The 25,399-nt window shown below is 31.2% G+C and overlaps 2 protein-coding genes across 2 annotated transcripts in view; one reads left to right on the forward strand and one right to left on the reverse strand.

The window, feature by feature from the left end:
• The window catches only part of LOC113376138 (G-box-binding factor-like), a 104,401-nt gene extending 91,776 nt beyond the window's left edge, over nucleotides 1–12,625 (forward strand). Inside the window, exons 2-3 of the mRNA XM_026616061.1 lie at nucleotides 5,744–6,242; nucleotides 12,209–12,625. Of these exons, the coding sequence (XP_026471846.1) occupies nucleotides 5,744–6,242; nucleotides 12,209–12,625 (916 nt within the window). The remainder of the gene's footprint in view (nucleotides 1–5,743; nucleotides 6,243–12,208) is intronic.
• Nucleotides 1–25,399, reverse strand: part of LOC113376137 (G-box-binding factor-like) — a 242,375-nt gene that overhangs the window by 147,961 nt on the left and 69,015 nt on the right. The window lies entirely within an intron of this gene.

Below are 25,399 nucleotides of genomic sequence, written 5' to 3' on the forward strand. Positions count from 1 at the left end.
TGTCCGCACGGGTTTGCCGCCTATAAAGCATGCTTCAGATTCTGCCGTCGTATTCTAAGCGACTTCAACAAGAGTAGAAGATTTTTACATTGGGAAATCAACAATGGGAAAATAATTTATAAAAAATGCATTTTATATTAAGAATATTTTTTGAATTTTATTTTGATTTTTTTTTTTTGAACAGCGATTTTCATCAAGTTGCATGTCGTATGACCTAATATTATTGTCCTTAGGTGTCATTTTTTTACTTTTACCATTTTTTACTGTCTTCTTAAATAAATAATTGTAAAAAAAATCGGCGTCATTTTACCGTTCGTGATTCACACGTGCGCCTACTCATGCAATTGTGTTCCTCTCGCGCTGCATGTGTGAGTCGCTGCTCTGCTGCTTACGCGGCTGTCTTATAATTATTTTATGAGATGCATTTAATTTTTATGTGTATTTTGTAATCCGAAGATGCATACCTGTATGCAAGCCGAGTCGTATTCTGGATCAGGTATTTATCCCGAGCAAGCTGGTCAATAACCCGAAGCGACATGTTGTCTTCTTCTAGTATCGATATCACTGATCTTTGCGTTATGTAATGAATGGATTTAAATAGTTCTGAAGAAATTTTTAATATTATTTGTAATACTCAGCAGCATTGCAGAAAATAACATAAAACAGGAGAACGAGCTACTCCTATTATGGATGAATCCGGTTCTAAAGTGTACATTTTTGTCTCTTGTTGTGTGTTGATCATTTTATAGACTGATTTCCATAATAGGAGCACAAATCGCAAAGCTTCTGGTAGCTTTCTAGAAATTTGATGGGAAAATTATATAGCATGGAACTTAATCCGTATTGACAATGATATTATCAGACATCGATTTCTAAATACTTCGTCATAAATCGATATTAGTTATAAAATGGTTCTTAGTTCTTCCATTTGAATAAATAGTTGACTACAATTCAGTAACAATTCAATACTAATAGTAATAAAAATCCTATCATTATTTTAAAAACAAATCACTCTTTTCCAACTATTAGTTTCACAATATATTAGGAGTATTTTAATTAGCTTTTTAGTAAAATTTAAATACTTTTTATACAAAACCTTACGTTTTTATACAAAAAAAATGGCTATGCACATACTAAAAGTTGTAGGGTTATAGGTTAGTTATAGGGCGGTTCTCAAATGTCTAATTTGACTGTTAGCAATTATATTGTGCAAACCAAACGAATTATATCTCAACAAAAACACATGTCAAACAAACAACTATCTGACTATGTTCAGTAAAAGTAGCTAATTCGTCATTGAAGAAATGTGTTTTACTTGCTGTTTTTTTTTTAAATTTGTCACCTGTTTTTTACCCCATGTGCGGGGTAAATTGTGACGGCCAGGGGGGCAAACAGTTTCAATATTTTATTTTTAATTTTAAAACGGATTTTACGAAGGAATTGTTCCCTTATTCAACCAATGCAAAATATAAATGTTATAGGTACGTTTTTTACAGAGATAACACTGCATATAACCTTGATCTGGTATTTTGTCAGAAATATTTATCGGCAGAGTTGGAATAACTATTTATTTAATTAATCTCTTGTAAAATTGCTCTCTTTAACTTGATTTATTTACTATTATTTATTGCTTTTACTTTTGCCAAGGTCAAAATTCAGTTGGTTCAAATTCTTTTTACACCACCCACGTGAAAGCTTTTATAGAGGTTACATAAAAAAGATTTTCTTTTATTTCATTTATTCTGTTCATCTTCTTTAATGGCAATCATATTTATTTAAATTATATTGATAGCTAAAACAGCATTAACGCAATTGTTTTAATATAATAGAAATTAATTAAATTAATATTTCTCAGAATAGTCATGCATTCTAGAGATGAAGGTTTTAAAATGTGTTAATTGAATATGAAATAAGTATACCAAATGTAGCATTGAAAATCGATGCATTATAAATAATATTACAATATTAGCTAATTTTTAAAAATACACTTCATAATTATATGCAACTATTAATTTTTATTTGTTTATGATATGATGTATAGTTTTCATTGAACAAGTAAAGTTTAAAGAAAACTTTAAGTTCTTTGACCAGTTTTCCAATCCTGATCGCTGTGTACCGAGCACATTTGATTGCATATTAATATAATTATTGTAAATAATGGCATATTAATGTTTCTTGCATGTTTAAAGTTAACTAAAACCTGTTGCTTGCATCTAATGCATTAATAGTTCGATGGTCGAAGCGATCTTCAACTAACTATCCGCAGATACAACATGCCGATGCTCGGCTCATCTTGACAAGTCTTATCTTTCTGATTGCAAATGATAGAAATATAAATTGACATGTGATATAGGAATATCGATATCATTGTTGCATGATTGCAATATCTTTGAAACGAGTTTAAACATATTGATTTTATCATCAAAAGCTGTTTTATTAACATAAATCTCGCTTTCTGAAGCGGCGGCGCCAGCTTCCAGTCGCGCTCGTTTATATTATTTTGATTTATAGGGTGTCAAAAAGGAATTATAATTTACTTTAATGTCGTAACATTACTACACAACAGGGTGTAATGTAATCCTCATATATAATAGACTACAATATAATAACTGATTCCATAACACTCTCATTTCATATCCATTCTCAATATGTGAAATAATATAATTAAATTATTTATTTTGAAATTTAGTATGCCCCAAAAGATATAAACCTCTATTTATATTATTATATTATTTCATAATCAAAAAAGCTTGATTTGTACCAAAAGAACTTATAAAACAACATGTGAAACTTCTAAAATTACTTTTTCCCATATTTTTTCTTGAAATTTGATCGAGGGTGTGGCTGGTGCCTGAAAAGTTTTTGTGATCAAGTGCCCTTTTGCATTTTTCTACGGAAATTAACAAAATTCCAAGAGTCGCTCAGTTGTTGTCTCTGTAACAGTGTCGAACTTTTTTTCTCTTATTTTATTTATAATCATTTTCAAATAATATGAGAGCAATATTTATATGATTTTTTTGGATTTACTGTTATAAATTGCTACATTTTTTTATTAAATTTCTATTAAACAATCAGAATAATGTAAGTATTCTATGAGCTACAGATAAACTAAATAAATAAATAAAGAAAAAACTAAATAATAATAATAATAGTAATAATAACAAATAAATAGAAATAATAATAATAATATAAATAATAATCATAAAAAACAATAGTCACATAAAAAATAATAATAAATATAATAATAGACTAGAAAAGTGTTCCATTGACCAGTTAACTAATTAGTTAGTTATATAAATTAACATAAATCATATGGAAATTTTTCTTCAGACTTCTCATATTAGGGATATCGAGTAGTGCTGAAACTATGTGGTTTAGGTGTGTTTCTAGTTCTAAATGATGGTGAAGGCTATTGCTACTAATTGCTAGATTTAATTTAACTTTATTGACTTTATTTTACAAGGTGTTTATTCAGTATTTGTTTTGAACTTCTATATACGTATGAAATAAGTTATTCAAAATCTTGCATACAAGTGGAAGCGTGAGCTTGACATGTGACATATCTTTTTACTTTTGGATATCACATTTCGTTCACTGGTTGCATTTGATTTATATTTAGAATGTCATTACTCTGCAGCTTCACATGTTTGCACAAAAAGTTGAAAATAAATCTAAAGCATCTACGTAGAACGTAGTAAATGAAAGTAATATTATGACCTTATAAAAATATGATATGACTAAATGAGATGATATCTTACATGATTAATGATATTTTGCATAAAGGAGGGGATATTGGGTACGGTTGTGGCAGGGTACGGTAGTGACAATCATCATAAGAGTTATTTTTATTTATATATTTATTTATTCATAAGCAAGCCGTAATCAATAATAATAGATATTATTTCAGGCTCTTGTCAAGCTTATTCATAGTTAATATTAAAAGGATAGTAATTTTATAATAATCATAGTAGCTGCACGAATTTCGCTTCTGAAAAAAAAGAGCTGAAAAAAAGCATTCGAACATTAAATACAATGTTCATCATCAAGTTCATCCATATTAAAGTCTATTTGACCACCAGTCAAGCTCAAAATTCTTGCACAAGGTTGAAAGTTATACTCATTTAAAACCGTAAAAAATTTAAATTAATAAAATAGCAATAAAAAAAATGAAAAAAAATAATGGTTGTACAGGCGATCAAATGGTCAGACTACATAGATACAGGATAAGGATTATGCAAGAAAATAGTTATTGAATTCAAATTGAGAAAATTCAGTAATGTCATAATAAGCTATGTCTTTAAAAAGTTTAACTAGGGAAGCATGAAATTTTTTGCTGTCTAAGTTTCGGATATTGAGTGGAAGTTTATTCATAAGCTGAATACCTAGACCGTCGATCGTATTGAAAGAGCTGGCTAATTTATATGTACGCGCCTTAATAGGTTTGTGTCTAGTGTTGTAATTTGAGGACGAAGCCATATCAAAAAGTTTCGAATTGTTTTTGATGAAAGTTAATGTTACCAGCAGAAAAATGCATGGGATGGGACAGTTAGAATATTGTATTTTTTAAATATGGGTCTAAAAAATTATTCGAATAGTTTTTTTCTGAAGCTTAAATATTTTAATTAGTTCGGATGAAAAACCCCAGAATTGAATGCCGTATGAAACGTGAGAATAAAAGTTGCTATAATAAACTGAAAGTAAGCAATTTAAACCAAGCTTGGGTTTTAGGGTGCGCAACATGAAACATGTTCTAGATAAAGTTGGTGATAGAGAGATAGAGATATGATCAGACCACTTTAAATTATTATTAATATGGATACCAAGAAACTTTGATACTTGCGAAAAATTATGTGTTGAATTATTGATGGTTAAAGAAGTAATATTATTGGATAAACGATTTTTTGTACAAAAAGATATGATTTGGGTCTTATCATTATTGAGAACTAGATTATTTTCACAAAACCATTTCGTTATTTCTGACATAACCACGCTTAATTTATGTTGTAATTCATTAAGAGATTTGGCCTTGATGATAACGCTGGTATCATCCGCAAAAAGAATAAAATCACAAAGATTTGTACAATGAGGTAAATCATTAATATATATGAGAAATAAGAGAGGCCCTAAAATTGATCCTTGGGTCAACTATTGATGGGTTCGAATGTGAGTCCAGTTTGCGTTTGTATTTTTCCTTGAATTCTTTGAACGTTAATTGCACCGTTTTCATGTTGAGGTCGCTGTAAATGATTTCATTTGTTACGTACCACGAAGAATTGTACGAAATTTTTTGACTGAGTTCTCTGCATTATAGCTATATTTGATTTGTAAGCACATCCCCAGAGCTCAATTTCGTAGGTCCAGATTGATTTAATGATTGATTTATATAGCAGCAACTTATTTTCAACAGAGAGCTTAGACTTTTTATGCAGTAGCCAATCAAATTCTTTCATTTTGATCATTATTTGCTGCTTTTTTATTTTTATGTGCATTTTTATTATATGATTTGGTTTTATGACTAATCCATCGTATTTAAAATCAGTATTATGTGTCCATGTAGAAAAAATTTCAAATTACTATTTAATTTACTTTTTCCTCAGCTAAATGGTTAATTAAAAAAAAGCAGTGGCCCCTGCATAAGATTATATTTAATGTTTATTAATTTATTTTAAAATTTATATAAAAGAGCTTTCAATTCATATTAATTCATATTCATAATATTAATATATCTTAATTTTCTTTTCAGAGCTATGTCCTCAAAGCGCAAATCACCGCCGACGAAACTCGAAGGCGGCGGAGTCGCTTGCGAACAACAGCAAACAAATCATCACCAAAACCACAACCATAGCCAGCATCAAACATTGCAGCTGCAGCACCAGCATCAACAGGATCAACTACATCACCAACACCAGCACCCACAGCATCAACATCATTCAATAAACTGTGAATCGAGTGCGTCCGGGAACGGTCCGTCGTCCGGCAACGGCCCGGTGTCCGACGGCGACCCGGGTAGCGACCGGGATGCGGGTGAACGCAGTCCTACGCCGCCGCGACTGAGCGGCCCGACAGCCCCTGATAGCTGCCCTAGCACGCCCAGCGAGGGCACAACGCCAACACCTGCCACGACACCAAACACGACGCCGACGCCGATCGCCAACAACGTCGATTCCGATTCAGAGGGACCGTGCAAAAAGCAGCGGCTCGAGGACACGCTCGCGCGACAGAGCGCCCTCTTGGGCTTGCACGTGAGTTACATTTTTACATTATTGATAACACAGGTTCATAAAATAACTAGTGGAACGCATGGCATCGTGCCTTAAGGCAAATTGCTGGAACTTCCCGTACCGTAACAAAATGATCGAGGAATATTAAATGTTTTAAAATAGATTATTATAAATATTGTAACATTGTCGAATATTTATAAGAATTATATTAACTAAATTGGAAAGTTGAAATTATTTGTTTAAAGTATATTAGAACAGAATTAAAATAAAAATCTGAATTATTTTCGATATACAAAAAAAAATTTTTTTTTAAATTTTGGAGCAAAAATTTTTTTTTCCAAAATCAATTATTGTGTTAAAACAAGCAGAAAGTTTTTGAAATCATTCAAACCGGACGCTTAGTTCTCACAAAAACTTCCATTTTTTGCACATTTAGCTCTGTATCTCCGAAACCGCTGGACCTGCCTTTGCCCAAAACTAATCACCCTTTCTCCCCGTCATTACGAATTGAATGTTTTTGGGATGATTCAAATGGGATGCTTCGATCTCTCAAAAACTCGATTTCTATTTTCTGCACTCTTTGCTCCATATCTCCTAATCGACTGTGCCTTTGCCAAAAACTAATCAGCACATCTGCCTACCAATAGGAATCGAATGTTTTTTGAACAATTCAAATCAGTTGATCCGTGCGCCCGAAAACGTGGACGAAAACACACTCACACACACACATCCTTTTTTTTCTGAGGTACGCCAAAATGTTCAGAAACCTTCAAAACGTCGAGAAATGTAAATATTTTCAATTTCGATTTGCGGCCCATTACAATAACTTACCCTACGGGAAGTTAAAAAAAAGTTGTCTGTATTGAACGCGTGACATATGTTTTCCAATGTATTTTTTACTGCTGAATACGAACCTAGTGTCAAAATTATGGGCTAAACTGCTAACTGCATACACCTGATACAGACAACTTTTTTCATTTTATTGATCTGCATAATTCATAGATTCGAAATCAAAATCGTTGAAGTTGGTTCGAACTTGGACCTACAGATATCTAAGCTATCAAAAATCTTTTTACTATTTACTAAAAAAGAAGCACCTTGTATAACGGTGTACCGTAGTACATATGTTGCCAGATGATCATATCAATACCGGATGTCATTTTTAATATAGCTCTATTCAGATAATTTACTCTTTACGTCTAAACTAAGTTAACTACTTGACAGCACATAACATGTATCAAACAAACAACTATCTAACTATATAAAACAAAATTCACAGTTAACTTCTAATTATAGAAATATTCTCTTTAATATTTTTCTAAAATTTGTCATCTGTGTATTTCTGCCTTATGGGCGGGGTAAGAGGAGACAGTCAGAGGGAAAACAAATTCAGCGTCCTTTTTTAATTTTGAAAGGATTTCACGAAAGATTAGATACTTAATTTAACCAAATTCAAGATTTATAGTAACCTTAAAATTTTTATTGTATACATAAATCTTGTATTAATTTAATTTAACGCTTGTGAAATTGTAATTTTTACTTAATTTAATTTTTTATTTACTATTTCTTATTGTTTTTTGCCCGACCTTCATGTGAGCCTTTATAGAGATTATATAAAAAGCTGTTGAAAATAACCATGCGCTTAATTAAATAAAATATACAGGAAAATTATATTCAGATATCATAAAATAAATACAAGAGCTTAAAACCACAAAAACTACCAACGAAATAAAATACTTTTGTTATGAATATTGATACATTTCTTATTATCTCTTGATAGCGACGTCTTAAGATTTAAAGTGATGGCTGTTTACTCATTTTTTGCCTTGTACTTTAAAATAGTATATCATTAGAAAATGTTATACTTATAGTATCACTTGTAGTAAAAGTATTATACCTTGCTTGTTTGTGAGATAATGATGGTGGACTTTTTTACCCACTCCGCTCATTCTTATTTTTTGTAAAATAGTAACAACCTTTTAGCAATCTGTTTTTTTCCTATTTGACACTTACGCTGATTGCATACCTCCCTCTCTATTACTTTTATATAAAATGCTGCAAGAAATGTTAACCCGTAAAATAAATTAAAATTTCCATTTAAATTCTTAGCATTTTAAAATAATTGAAATTATTGATACATCCTTTTAACCAGATCTGCTATATCTATGCCACACATAAATTTTATTGCTACTTAATTTTCTTCTTTACTTGTTTTACGATCTTGCGGATTAAGAGTATCTTAATCAGTACAACTTAGATGGAAATTTTTCTTCAGAATAATTGAATTAATTATCAAGCAATGCCATTTATTAACGGAGTTTTCTTACAGCAGCAGATTCTTTCATGTAAAAATATTTTTAGTGCTAATGGAAGCAATCTTATGTTTATTTAGCTGAAATAAGACATAAAATATTATCTGGCGGCATACAATACTATGCAAAATTACTCCATGGAACATACTTGTAAAGTAGTCTTATTACAAAATTTTTACTGAACGAGTTTGAATTGCAATTTTTTCTTTTGCGTCAAGATCCGTTTTCTCAAAATTGGCATTTTTTGCACTTTTTACCACGTATATTTGAAACTGCTAGACCTGCCTTTGGCAAAAACTAGTCAGCTCTCTATCAATAGCAAATTGATGTTTTTTGAATCATTCAAATCGGTTGATCTGTATTCCCGAAATCGTTGACAAAAATTGGTATTCGCACCCACACACACACACATCCATTTTTTCTAAGATATGCCAAATTGTTTAGAAACATCTGAAACGTAAAGATATATAAAAAATTTTCATTTTTGATTTATTTTTGAATTACAATTTAACTTACTCTACGGGAAGTTAAATAAAAAAAAGAATTATATTTTGATTATGGAATAAGCAATTTCTTCAATGGTTTAATTATTAACGTGAAGATTTATTGGTATATAAAGTAGAATTACCCTAGTTATTATTAGATGATTGCTAGAGTTATTAAATATATAAATTCACGCAAAATAAAATTTCTTATAATTTATAATACAAATACTGTTATGTTCAGATGTACCGAGTAAAGCAATTAACAGCCGTAATTAAAGAAAGTCTTCGGTACTATAATATTTATATCTCAAGAATGTGTCTGTTTGATCGCCTTTTTACTACTAGAAATGCTTTTACCAGTAGAATGTTACATCAGCAAAGTTAATACCTTCAATTAATTAGCATTTGAGAATAATTATGTATATATTTATATACATTTATCTTCTGTTAATTATATGCTTCAATGATAAGTTGTATGCACTACACAACACGTGTAATTACTCGAGCTCATATCGGAAAAACGAAGACGAATAGTCGTTGAATTTTTAACTTTGTACATAATTTCTGACCGGGAAGATCATTAACAGCAAGCAACCTGCTGTTCAATGCATAGTGTTTCTTAATTCTGTTTTTTAGTCAATTAAAATTTGTATAGCGCCGTATACATCACTTACTTATATGTTAATTTATAGACCGGTCCGGACAGAAGCCCGAGCTTCATTAAATGATTTACTAACTGCTATCAGAAATATTCTCACAGTTTGCGAATTCTTTTACAAAAATTTTCTCATACACACATTTGGAACATTTTGGTATTGACATAAAATAATCGTTTAAATGTCGTAAATATCTGATTTAAATAACAAATTGTCTTTTATATATTCGACGACATTTACCTTTTTTTTAATTAATATGGAAACAAATTAATAACTGGAATATTCATTTTGATATAATGTGATAAAATATTGTTTTATTAATTCTATCCAATTAATTGGCATTTATAGTCACACGTTTACAATATACCTCGTTTATTTTTATATCAATTAAAATTCAAACCTTCAATCATTTTATTTATTCCGGAATCATGCGACTAATTGCTTTCAAAGCCTTTGAAATTATTGTTGAAATACAAGTTTAAAAATAATTGCCTATATTTATTTTTTTATTGTTGAAGACTATGTATCTACTCTGTTCACTAATTAAATTCAAAATGTACAAATGTAATAAATCAAAATTAATAGGTAATAGGATTGGTACCTATATATTATAAAGTTAATAGCTGTTTACTAACAAATATCAGGACATGCATTTTTACAATTTTGGTGGATGTAAATAGTACGGGGTAATTTTTATCATTAGGTACTCATACTAATTTTTATCCTCATACTATGTTTAGGTTTCTAAACATATTTTGGCCTACCTCAGAAAAAATGGATGTCGTGTGTGTGTCCGCAATTTTGCGTCCACGTTTTCGGGCGCACGGATCAACCGATTCGAATGGTTCCCAAAAAACAATCGATACCTATTGATAGGGAGATGTGCTGATTAGTTTTTGGCAAAGGCAGGTTTAGCCCTTACGGAGATACAGAGCTAAATATACAAAAATGGCAGTTTTGGAGAGAATTAGACATCCGATATGAACGATTTAACAATTTCGGCTTGGGTTGACAAAACAATTGCTTTTGGGAATAAAATACTTCAAAATATTTTTTTTTTGTATATCGAAAATAATTCATAACATACCACTAGTATTTATTTTAACCTACCCATACTATTTTTTCCTAAATCTATGTTGATGACCTCGTACTGTTTTGCGTTTAATTATCAAATTTATAGTATTATAATAGCAACAAAATAAGTAAACATTTCGATTTGAAGTTATTCGCTAGCATTTTATAGTTGATAAAATTCAGCCTGACAAAATAAATTAAGGATGCATGTTTGTTCCAGCTTATATATATATATATTAATATTTTTAATCATAAATTATAATCTGTCTCATATTACTCAGGAAATAGATAAACTTATTTACTGTATTGAAATTTATTAATTGACAATTTACATAAATTTGTTTCTTATTTCAGTAGGTTTATCAATATTATGGTTGTAAAAATTATTAAATTAAAATTGGAGAGCATTCAATGTACTGCCTATTTTTTCATACTTCTGATCATGACTAAAAAACTGATTCATGTTATTTCGATTGGTTTGCAATCAGGCGGGTGTGGGTTCAATTCCCATCACGAACAACCTTCCTTGAGAATAACTTGGGAATAACTTGGGAATAAAGATCTTAAATATGTTTCCAAGCGAAAAAGGCCCTTCCCGGGCATTGCTGCACCAAATTTAAAGAATTTAAAGGAAGAAAATATGGATGGATCAACCGTTGGGTTACCATCTAAGAGTACGCATAAGTAGAAGTTTCAGCCAAACTTTTAGGACGTAAGGTTCTGATTGCTGTTAAAATATGATAAATAATACATTATGCCCATAATATTTGTATAAGGCTAGCCTTATATTTATAACTAAAGAAACTGAATAACTAATTTTTAACTTTTCGTAGGTTGAGTTATAGTAATCGCAAAAAAATCGAAAATGAAATTTTTTATATATCTACGTTTCAGAAGCTTTTGAACATTTTGGAATACCTTAGAAAAATGGATGTATGTGTGTGTGTGTATGTTCGGATACAAATTTTCGTCGACAATTTCGGGAAAACAATTCAACCGATTTGAATGTATTTTTATTCAAAATAACCGATTTGATTGATAAGGAGACGTGCTGATTAGTCTTTGGATATGGCAGGCCCAGCCGTTTCAAAGATACGGGGCAAAAAGGGCCAAAAACGGTAACTCAGTTTTTAAGTGAACGGAGCATATGATTTTAATAATTCAAAAAAAAAACATTTTATCTATATAAACAAAAAATGAAGATCTGATTAAATTTTTGGGAAGGCAGGTCTAGCGTTTTCGGAGATCAAGTATAAAAGTAAAATAAAATGACATTCGGCAGCCAAAAATGATCATTTGACATATTTTTTCAATGTTAAAAAAAAACCTTTTTTGAAAAATTTAATTTTTGGTACGGGAAGTTCCAGCAATTGGCCTTAAGGCACGATGCCATGCACTACTAGTTAAAATTTATATTATGTGCTTACAAATGTAAAAATTGAGTTCCATTTTCCTTTCAGATTCCTGCTCAGTATCTGTACAATAATAACATTAGTGGTCTTGGAGTAGTCGGCGCTGGTCTTCTGACGCCGCAACGACGGCCATCCAGCGAATGTTCGAGTCCGCCTAGCGTCTCAGACGGAGGCATCTACAAACCCTTGCCCGCCATAAATAATAATATAGCAACACTGCCAGATCATAATAGCAGTCCGCCGTTGTTGCATAATCAACAACAGCAGCATCACAATCAACAGCAACTTAATCAGCAGCAAGCGCAACAACTCAGTCAACACGGCGCGTTGTTGCTCAACAATCAACAACAGACGGGACGACGGACGATGGACGACGTCTTGAGGCGGCTCACAAGCAAAATGCGAGGAAGTTCACTAAGGGATGGAAGGCGAGCGCAGGCACCTACACCGCCACTCCAAGTGTAAGTTATATTTTTTTTTATATTTTTAATATTGTGCTGAAAACAATTGTTTTGGTATACTTACTTACTTTTACGTTCCCCAAAAACGTTGCAATTTATTTTGAATTTATGAACTAATTGTTGGATAAAATAGGTATGTTCTGGTAACGCCATGTCACGGGTTTATTTTTATATGGGTTGGTAGTAACTGTCAAAAAGCTATGTACCTAACTTCACGTATATGTTATCAAAAAGACATCCAAAAGTTGCACTTACGATCAAATTGTTATTGGACGTTCGTACGTTTTGTAGGTTAGGTTTAATAAACAGGGTAAAACTCCTGATCGCACAGCAAATACATAGCTCTTTGGGGGCGTCCATTAATCACGTGATCGATTTTTTAAGGATTTTTGGTACCTTTCCTCTCTCTTTTTGGTACGTGGTGATATTCCAAATTAACTCCCTTCCTCCACCATCACGTGTATTTTTAGTTACGAGAAAAAATTGTAAAATTTTTGATTTTTTTGAAAATGTTGAGATTTTTTTAAACAAATTCAGGTAAAAAATAAGTACACGTGATATCTTACTATACTCCTCCCTTCCCTATGTGATATTTTCTTATTTTTTGCCTGACCCCCCTGGACGCTTCCTTTGATAGCTTTTTACTACCAACTGCCACTAACATAGACCCTTAGCATAGCATTACCATGATTTACCTATTTCACCTGAGAATTGTACCCTCAAAGTTGATATCCCAAATATTTCGAACAAAAACTTCACGATAGTGTTCAGGAGTGATAATATGCATAGACCTGACACTACGACTCCAACAGTTTATATTCATTAAAAGTTAATAGAATTCTGCAACACTAAGCTTCGTACATATAATCACAATCCTGTATCTCATGGTTCAACTTACCAGAATAAATGTCTAGAAACTTGGAAGAGGAAGTGATAATTGGATTGCAGGATTGAAACATCTAAGTTTACACTCATATTTATCTGATTTGGCAATATAAACATTGCGATCAAACAACGAATTAACTTATTTCAATTAGGTGCCAAATATGTGTTCAAAGACTTTCTTAGATATACGTGTATACAAATTTATTTTCTAAGTTTCGTAAATTTTTACGAATGCGTCTAACGCATCAAAATCGGTGTTTATATAATCTGATTGTATCTTGAATTCTATGATTGTGCTGCGGCGTCCGTTTTTCGATGACTTGTAAACATATCATTAGAATATATTTAGTGATGTGTGGGTTGTTAAGCACCAGTTGAGTTACAGATTATCTTAACACTTTTGATGTAAAAATGAGTATTTTACATAATTGTGGAATCTACTACAACGCCAGCGGTGAATGAATATTTTCTGCTCATTTAGTAATACAATTTCATGTCCTAGAAACTTATATATGTTTTTATGTGATGAACTTTTTTTTCTATCGTTGATGTTTTGAGTAATATAAGTTTTTGTCTCATTCCACTTCTTTAATCAGTTTTGTCTAAAGAAGTATAATTTATAAACTTTTTTTTCCATGTTTTTGCACGGATCAGATATATAACGACAACCTCACTTCGCTCTTTGTTGTTGTAAAAGCAAATAAACCTGAAGTGAAAGAAAAAAGTAGAATCCAGCATCGGCATCGGTACCGACGATCAGTCATCGGTCATCCAGTAGTCATTTTTTGAGTAGAGATCATATATTATGACAGGCCATGTCGGTCAAGTCCATGAAATGCTAAGGTTGCGTTAGCTCAGCAGAAATCAATTATACACAACCAGTTAATACAGTTCTATGATAATTAATAATCGTCTAACTGGTCAGTAATTAACTGAGAAATACGCACCGAGGACCAATAATAACTCATGTGCTCTGCTTTTATTGCTTTAAGCGTGTATGAAACATAATTGGCGCTAGCCATTTTTATGAAAATATAGGTATATTTTTATTTTTACTACCTCTTTTTGTTTATTACTTACTTACTTACTTAAATCGATTTTTGCATATTAAAAAGCGAAATGAGTTTTTGCAGTTGATTTCACTTAGGTGCGTTTTAATTTAAAATTTATGCAGTTTCGACAAGGATGATGTTGTGCTATTGTTTTCGAAATGTTGTATACCCACTATTATTATGAATTTCAATCAATGAATTACTATTTTTTACTAAATATTTAACTAAATTTTCTGATCTATTCTTCTACTCTATTATGTCTCTTTTTTAAAACTTAATTATTGTTTATAATTAGGGGGAAGTCCCTTAACGCCGGACAGCACCTAATACCGGACACTCTATTTAACACGTATTATTTAAGCGAGTATAAATCTTTTCATATCAAAATACACGTGAAAGGGGGTGAGGGGCACACAGGTGCAGGATCACCCGCCAAGACTCACCTGTGACGCACACGGCCACGGCGGGAGCAACCCTTTGCTGTTTTAGGCGCAAAATCACGGCGTCACCTAAATATCAATGGAAGAAATTCTAGTGTATTTATGCATTTATATTTGAGTGGCATTCAATGATAAAAGTAGTACTTGATTGTTATCCGTAAAATGGTAGAATATTATTAGATATTTTAAACAATTTTAGTAGGTACCACCAAATGAACGAACATGTCTGTCTCTTAGCACCGGACACTAAGTCGTCCATTTGCGCCGGACAGTAAACATATTGATATTCCTTGCGAAAGTTGACTTTTATTTATTTTAATTATTTAGTTTTGTTCTGTATGAGTGCTAACGGTCATTACATACCCGTTTCTCGTATTTCCTAGTCAAAGAATGAAAATCTTATGATGATTGCTCCAGCCGAGAGCATCGGTATGGCCCAGCCAAAAAGGGTGGATGAATAGTTATTTTTTTTTGCAATATCTAAAAATATTCGTCAAACACACATGTGCAGACATTCCAGAGTACGGACATGGCTACATATGTGATCAATGTAGGTTATTTTGAAATGTCCGGTACTAGGTGCCACTGTTTAAAATCATATTTTTTATACCAAAGTTTGATTGATAGTATTAATATAATAAAAATGCTCATGTAATTATTTCACTCTCTAAAAGGGCTAAAACTATATAACTATTTCCTCGGCTCTCCGACTATTGCTTACACTTCAATCCATTAATAAAATGATGATGTTTTGTTATCTTCGAATTACACAACCGAGGTTATCGCGAGTCCTGAAATAAGTCCATCGTATCAAGAACATACAAACTTGCCAGAACAATAATAATAATAATAGAACATACATATCTTCTTTATCTGAGCGGCGTATTGATATGAAACGGATGCTCTATCAGATATTCGCGAGACGTCCTTGCTTATGAAATGTGGTAATATCGATCGTAATTATTGTCTGTCGAAGTTTTATAACAATCCTTTTGTTTATCTAACAATATGCAATTAAAATTATCGCCGATCGACATAGTTCAGTAATCCATATATTTAATTGATGGGCTCTGTTATCTATATGGATTTGTTCTTTGTTAAATTACACAATGGACGTATGAATGGTATTGTTGATCTAATTCAGTAACAGAAGCTTTTGATAATGATAATTTTGATTAACTAATTTTTTTATATTTTATTCGAGCAGCAATTAGAACTTGAGGATTTTTTAACTTCCCGTAGGGTAAGTTATTGTAGTCGTCTAAAAATCCAAATTGAAAATTTTTGCATATCCTCACATTTTGAAGGTTTCTGAACATTTTGGCATACCTTAAAAATGGATGTGTGTGGATGTATGTTCAACCGATTTGAATGGTTCAAAAAACATTCGATTCCTATTGATAGGGAGATGTGCTGATTAGTTTTTGGCAAAAGTCGGTCCATCCGTTTTAGAGTAACGGAGCATAGAGTGCAGAAAATAGAAATCAAGTTTTTGGGAGAACGGAGCATCCGATTTGAATGATCCATGGAACATTCAATGCGTAATGATGTGGGGAAGTTGTGTGTGTTTTTGGCAAAGACAGGTCCATTTCTGAGATACTGAGCTAAATGAGCAAAAAATGGCAGTTTTTCAGAGAAATAAGCATCCGAATTGAATTATTCAAAAAAGAATCTGCTTGTGTTGACGAAACGATTGTTTTTGGGGAAAAAATATTTCTTTTTTTTTAATTTCTAAAAAAATTGGTACGGGAAGTTCCAGCAATTTGCCTCAAGGCACGATGCCACACTACTACTTAAGCTATGATTTGACTTTTATCTATGTCGGGTTTATAGGTGGCAACCCAAAAAGTTGTCCTAATTCTATGTGTTGAATTTTATTATTAAAATTTCTGCAATAGGGATGATTTTTTTCTGGATGCTTCTAAGCCGCGCAATGGCTATTTTTACATGGAAACATGAAATCTTTATATCCGTGTGATGTCGCTGCTGCTGGACATCAGGCTGCCCGAAGCGGGTATCAAACCTAGGACCTCTAATATAAAATGTAAAGTTTTAAGCTGCATACAATAAAATTAGTGCTAAATTGTGATTTCTCAAGAAGTATATCGAAGGTATTAGAAAATTTCTCACATAATAAAATGTACTCGCGTCTAAAGTTCAAAACATTAAACACTGATTGCGACATCGAATGTGTATGTTACATTGTACTTATAATGGTGATGCAAAACTGATATATATAAATGTTTGCCGCACGTGTTTTACATTATTAAATTGTTTATAAATGTATATGATATCAAATTGAAAAACAAGCGAACGCATTCAGAATAATTGCATAAAGTTGTTTATTTAATCTCTTTATCTCTATAGATTGTCATTAAAACTTCTCAATAGGAGGATCAAAAATTGCACTGTTGAATGAATAATATACCCACGCTTCAATTAAAAAAAAAATTAGGTAATCTTTTACCTATTAGGCAAAATTAACTCAAATACTTAATGCTTTGTTAAAAGTTTTCTTTAAATACAAGTTTATAGAGCTTTTAAATTTTTCAAAGCCAATTTAGACACTGCCATTGGCTGTAATTAATATCATATTCACATATGAACTTTGCAGCATTCGTTTAAGAATCAATATATAACAAAGTAGAAATTAAAAAAATATATATTTTTTTAAAATTGAAAACAGGCAATCTATCACCTATTAGACAGGATTGACTCAAATATCTAATGCATTGCTAAAGCTTTCTTCAAATGCAAGATCATAGAGCTTTTAGATTTTCAAAAGCCAATTTAGACACTGTCATTGGTTACAATTATCATATTCATATATAAACTTCATTTAAAGCATTCATTTAAAAATCAATATAGTACAAAGCAGAAAAGAAAAAATATAAACTAAAAAATGTATGTGTGTGTAAATCTGTGTGTGTGTGCGTGTATGTGTGTGTGTTCGGATACAAATTTTCGTCGACGATTTCGTGAACACGGATGAAGCGATTTGAATAATTCAAAAAACATTCGATTCGTATTGATAAGGAGACATGCTGATTAGTTTTTGGCGAAGGCAGGTCTAGCCGTTCCGAAGATATGGGGCAAAAAGTGCCAAAAACGATAACTCAGTTTTTAAGAGAACGGAGTGTCCGATTCGAATAATTCAAAAACATTTTACTTGTATTAACAAGATGAAGAACTGATCGGTTTCAGAGATCTAGTAAAAAAAGTAAAAAAAAATGCCGTATGGCGATGAAAAATGATCATTAGACATATGCACATCAAATTATCAGATATTTTATAGAGATTTTAACAATAAGTATAAATTTTGTTTACATTCCTATGAGTTGCGTACCAATGTTTATTCGTTAGACGGCGACGCAGCGCTTACGCGCGTCGATATTTTGTCTCTATGCAGTTAAAGCAGTACGATTGCTTAAAAAAAAGTTCAGAATTTCCAAAATATTTCAAAATAAATTTTTCTTCAGTCTTTTTTTTTTCAAAAAAAGTAAATTTTTGTCAAAAATATATAGTTTCTCAAAAATCTATTTTTTTCATAGTAATTTTTTTTCAAAAATGTTAATCTTTTAAAAAAAAATAATTTTTGGTACGGGAAGTTCCAGCAATTTTCCTTAAGGCACGATGTCATGCGCCTCACTAGTTGATATTTGTATACAGCGATTCATGGGTATTAGATCTGAGAAGGGTAGCTAGGTTTCGCATGATTTTCTTCTGGTTCGCAAATATTTTGAAAATGCTAAACCTAGATAAAACAACAGCTCGTGCCCCGTGAACATTGCCTTCACAAAGCATTGTGACGTATATTATAATCACTTTGCACTTTAGCTAATTTATCGTTCAATATCGAGAAGGTACCTTGTTGTTCCCACGCTCTCGAGTGAAAACTCTACGCACTGCGTTCGTTCGCTTACAGACCAGAATAGGTTTATGGGACATTTATTGCTCGTAACATAATCCATTGTATTTTGATGATTGAATAAAATTGTTGTATGGCGTAAAGTTCTTAACATGCCGATGCTTCAATGTTTTTAATGTCTTCTATGTTTTCTAAATAGTCTTCAGCGTTACCTGTATTATCTGGTCGTGTAAAAACGCGATGGAATGCAGCAATAACCAATTGACGCATTTAGTAGATTGGGTATGGGGTCAATTATAAATTTGCAAATCAACGTTTATAATAAAATTTAATAAATAATTTTATATTCAAACTTTACCAGTTGTTATTACGAATATACCCGAAATTTCTTAGATTTTCAAACTTATAATGTTTATTCTTTTAAATATTTGTTTGACTGATCTGGTAATTTTTCTATAAATAATATTTGTTTATTCGATCTCCGAAACCGCAGGACCTGCCTTTCCAAAAATTTAGTCAATTTTTTATTCCGTCAACACAAGCTTTGTTTTTTAAATCATCAAACGCTCCATTCTCTCATGGACTGAATTGCCATTTTCGTCACTTTTTTCCCGTATCTTGACTGTACCTGCCTTTGCCAAAAACTAGTCAGCACATTTTCTCTGCAATATGAATTGGTCCATGATCAATATCCATTGATCATTATGGTTGATCCATGCTCTCGAAATCGTGGACGACAAATTGTATCCAAACATACATACATTTTTTTAACAGTCAGGTATGCCAAAATGTTCAGAAAACTTTAAAACGTAAATTTATGCTAAAATTTTCGTCTTGGACTTTTTTGCAATTACTATAACTTTCTCTACGGGAAGTTAGGAAATATTATTTCATATAAAATTCTTATTACAAAGCCTCTCAGTATGTTTTCTTCTCGCCTAAGTGGCCAATAATCTGTATTTTTACAGCAATCTTTAGTAAACGTTATGATGGTGTAAGTAAAATATAGCTATAATTAAGGTGACCATACGTCCCGGTTTGTCCGGGACAATCCCGGATTTAGTTTCTTTGTTTCTGATTGTTTCAGGTTTCCAATTGCTTGATAAAATAAAATAAAATAACAACAATCCATCAAATATTTGATAATGATATATACAACGAGTATGAAAATTGCCAAATGCAAAATTCCAACTGCCGATGAAAATAGTCCCTCACACATACATTCCTATACATTAATAATTTTGTACTTTTATTTTCAATTTTACATAAATTACTTATGAAAACAAACTTTTTGAACGTTTTGCACAAGAACAATTGCTAATTAACAACGCCTTGCTAATTTTTACTAAAGTTAAATATGAAGGAAAAAAAAGCTATAATATAGCATATAACAGAATAATGAAGTTATACTAAGAGTTCGTTCTTCTGATAAATATAAAACATTATAGTCAAAAAAAAATTAAAGCACTGATTTAAGACTACCCCCCCCCCCTCCCGCAGCAAAAGTTGCATCCCGGTTTTGACTTCAAAAAATATGGTCACCTTACTAAAATGCACTTTTTTAATGAATAAAATTAGGGTGCAAAGTTAGTTTACATCAAGAGCCAATGTTTTGCTTTGATCATCTGGCGATTTCCTTTTCAGCCTATTTTAGTTTTCTGTTAGTAAGGATTTTACCAGGAAATTTGGATGGATGTTAAGTTTGTCTCTTTGCGTTTTCATGTCGTTTTTGTTGGTGTAAGTTTTATTTGATGTTTATTAATTAAAAATGTTTTTACCATAATCTGTGTTTTGATTTGCTAATTCGTAGTCTGTTGTCAGCTTGTCTAAACTCTTGTTCTTTTAGTCGAACGCATGCGGCGATTTGACCCCTACTGGCCGTGACATACTGGAGCGATAAGAACGCATTTCGTTTGTTCCATTATCATATATGTGCTCTAGAATATTATAACATCGAATATTATAGAGACTGTACAACGTACACATTATTACATATCGCCTTAGTTGTATTACGCAACTTACAATTAGCTCATTCAGAAGATGCGTTGTTAATTGGATTCGAACAAAATCCAAGGGAAAAGTAATGGATTCAAACCTTATCAATGGATTGGCATCCGATTTAGACGTTCTAAGAATTGCCAAAAAATTTGCTGATGTTTCATGGTATAAATAATAAAAAGAACTAGTGGTGTATGGCATCGTACCTTAAGGTAAATTGCTGGAACTTTCCGTACCAAAAATTATTTTTTTTTAAAAAGATTAAAATCTTTTTTAATCTTTGAAAAAACTAGACTTTTGAGAAATTTTAAATTTTTGAAAAATGTTACCGAACCAATAAAACAAAATTGATACATATATTATAAAATCTTCATAAAATATCTGATAATTTGACGTGTATGTCTAATGATCATTTTTGACAGCCAAGTGGATTTTTTTTTACTTTTTTACTAGATCTCCAAAACCACTAGACAAGTCTTCTGAGAAATTAAATCAGTTCATTATCTTGTCAATACAAGTAAAATGTTTTTTGAATTATTAAATTCGGACGCTCCGTACTTTTAAAAACTGAGTTTGTATTTTTGGCACTTTTTGCCCCATATTTTCAGAACTGCTGGACCTGCCTTTGTCTTCTTTGATTGGTGTTCCCGAAATCGTCGACGAAAATTTGTATCCGCACACACACTCACTCACACAAACATACATCCATTTTTTTTAAGGTATTCCAAAATGTTCAGAAACTTTTGAAACGTAAAGATGTATGAAAATTTTCATTTTCCATTTTTTTTGCGATTACTATAACTTACCCCCCCTACGGGAAGATAAAAAAAAAGTAATAAATTGTAGGTACGTATGTAGAAAACGTGTCCTGATTGTAAAATTTATAATGCAGTTTAGTTTTTTTTAAGGAACGATAAAATTAAGTTATCTATGGTATCTTTTTAGTTGTCTGAAATCTCATAAAAATATGTTTCTCATGAACTGTAATTTTGTACATTTGACGATGTATGTAATACTTTTAGAGTTAACTTAAAAAGTAGATTTTTTTTGGTTCGATCCAGTAAATGCTTAAAATTAGCTGACCAAGAAGTAAACAGTTTCATTTTGGAATAATCAAATAATAAATTTAATTATTTCAGGTAACTTTTCAGTTGTTTTCAATATGAATTCGCACAACATATAAAAACTTATACCCGACATCAATGATTAAAATAGTAGCGATTTTGCACATTTGAGAATGTTTGTAACTTCGAATTATCTTTAGAGAGAAAATATTTTTATAACATAATATATTTGAAATAATCATAGCAATATCTATAAAAATATGCACCTAATGATTAAAAAAGTTGCGATTTTTTACTTTTGTTAATGTAATTATTTTGATGATTGATACAGTAAATGCTTAGGACGATTCTTGGATAAAATAGAAATGTTATGGCAACGCTATGTTACGGGCCTATCTTCGTATGAATTGGTAGTATGGAACTGCCAAAAAGTTATGTATTTGCAGTGCGATCTGGCGTTTTACACATAAAACTTAACCTTATGTATGTGCTGTCAATAAGACATCAGAAAGTTGCACTTATGATAAAATTATCAATTCACCTTTGTGTAATTGGAATAATCAGACTAAATTCTAATTTTGCAGTAATCGTTTTTAGTTGTGTTAAAAAAAATCCATAAGACCACTAAAACAATTTTACCTTCTACATATCTTAATGCCAATTCTGTCGAAAAAATCGAACTGAATGTCATCTTAAGTTTCATTGTAATCGTTTTATCCGTATTATTTTCATCTGTCACGTTCGATTTATTTTCTTTCCGAGGTTTATTACAACCTGTCTAGATTATATTGTGTTATTCCATATCACTTTCACACCCGGAATGTTTTCGAAGAGCTAAGAATGTCTGGTTCTTGCTCTTATTCAATATTTATTATATTAGTTGTAGCCTGGCGAGTTATTTTTTACTCGTGTTTCTACATATTTGCATAATATTATGATTTATTATAGAACATATCGCCTTCCGGAAAGAAAAATGAAAACATAGAAAGATCAAGTTTTCCAAGTCGTTCTAATGGTGTTTTTTGACTCGTTTCATGATTATTAGATTATTCACTTTATTGCATAAAGAACACTATTATATTATTCAACAGTAATTGTATTCAAGTTATTACCTTGTCAGTGAAATATTGCAAAAATTATTAAGATTACGGCGATATTTGTAATTAATAATCATTTTAAAAAAATATGACCAAAGAACATGAATATGTGTTTTAAAATCATATTTTCAAGTATTAGTTTTTATTATTTTAATTATATTGATATAATCTTCTCTGAAACAATGTAAACATAAATAGTTCTTTAAAATTTGATAAAGATTTGAAATATCTTAATATGAATTTCAGTTTGATAATTGTTTTTCTCAAACACAATTCAAGAAAATTCTTGTTGTAAGTATTTGTGTCAAAAGGCTATAATTTGAATATTTTACTTTTTATGAAAAAAAATTTCATATGTGTACTACTAGTATTGTAGTTGATTTTTTTTTTAATCCATTCGCTACAGATACTCCCCTTTTCGTGGGAGCGATACTGCTGTACGGAACAGCGAGCCGCCGAGTAGCATTACTTGAACCAAATACTGCAACATATTTTAAGATTCTTTAATCATTATCAATAATAATGTATAAAAAAAAATACAATAACAAATTGAAAATCTCAATTATTTAGCTCACAGAGCAATAAAGTCCATGTCGTCTAACGGTGACGCCCGTAGATAGTCGATATGGATGTCGCCTATAGACGACGCTTGTAGTGGAGGGGTTGATTTGGGAAGTTAAATATATGTATGCATTTTTGTGAACAAGATTTACTAGTAAAACCCGCAATTTTTCACATATTAATAAATATATAATATAATGTAATCGATCACCTGTACATCATTGCACCTTTTCTAATTTATTTTCACCAAATACTTATCGATGGATGGAAACTTATTTTTACCACGCTTTATTCTTGTATACCATGTATCTTTTAAGATTTGAGTTAAGATCTCATTCGTAGCATTTTATGTTAAATAGTTTTAACACAATGATAAAATCGATCGTTATCGCGATCGTCCAAAAGTTCAGCCGACCAAGTGTATCATGTATATGTGTTTCAGACGTCGAACGCGTTTAATGAGGAGCGATGCATTGTTTTGTCGTTTGCTTCGACAACAATGTATATACATATTACATAATCTTAACGAATCTGGTTGGGTATAGTGGTTCCAAGAATATTTTCGATATCGGGGAAAAGTTCGATGGTAAACATTTTGAGTATTTTGTATCGGAATTAACGTGGACTAGTGTGGAGCTTTGTCTTTCCGAGCCGATGTGAATCAATACCAGCCTCGGACAGCCTGATGTCAAGAGGTAGTGACGTCTGTTTTTTCTTGAAACTATAGATGGTAACATATTTTTAATTGGAAAAAGCTTTCGATATTGCTGCATAAAATTAAAAATCATCACTAGTACAGGATTTAATAATAACAATCAAACAGAGATTGATCAGCCATTGGGTTACCTTCTGAAAAGAACATGTAAATAAGAACATCACTATTAGAATTGTTTTAATAATAACAATTTTAACAGAGATTGGATAACCATTGCGTTGCCTTCTGAAAGAACTCTTGCCTTCTGAAAAGACTCTTGATGCTGATCGTAGTTACAAAGTAAAAAAAAATTCTTATAATATTTCTTTCATTCAATTCTCGGTTTTTCCTTTTCTTGTGTAATTGGCTAATAATCAATATATCTACTGCAAATTTAAGAAACTTAACTTATAATTCAAAAGTATTTTACCTATTTTATCAAGCAGTAGTGACATCCGTTTTTATTTGGACATATAGATAGCAATATATTTCCAAGTGAAATAGCTCTCATCCGGCATTGCTGCGTCAATAAGTATCCACTCTATTACAGAAATTGGAAAAATAATTCATAAAAAAGAGCTAGAAAAATGTTTGGTTCCCATGTAGTATCACGACAAATTAGCACAACAGCTTATAGGACTCTTAGATTCTGATTGCTGTTCAAATAATATAATAAAATTCTGTTTGTTAGGAAGCTAAAACATAGTACGTTTTTCGAGTAATTATTTGAAAACTTATATATATATATATACATATATTAGGGTGGTCCTTAATATGGATATTATCGAATCCTTGCTCCCAAGGGCTCAAATGGTTCCAAATTGATAAAAAACAATTCTCTGAAAGTTTTAGCTGCTAATATTGTCTTTTAGATAGAGCGCAATTCAATCAAAGTAAATAGCATGAAAAAAAATTCAAAAATTTTGCAAAGCGTCGAATTTTCAATAAAAAATGACACGAATTTCACTTTTAATTTATTTGTCGCTCAGCTATACTTAAATGATTTTTTTTTAATTTTCAAAAAAAATTTTATGCTATTTCCATACAAAGTTTGATTGAATTGCGCACTATCTAAAAGTTAATATTAAGAGCTAAATTTTTCAGAGAATTGTTTTTTTA

Source organism: Ctenocephalides felis, unplaced genomic scaffold (assembly GCF_003426905.1).
Source record: "Ctenocephalides felis isolate EL2017-DRISC unplaced genomic scaffold, ASM342690v1 CF-g0.4_SCAFFOLD_01886, whole genome shotgun sequence".
Taxonomy (NCBI): Eukaryota; Metazoa; Arthropoda; class Insecta; order Siphonaptera; family Pulicidae; genus Ctenocephalides; species Ctenocephalides felis.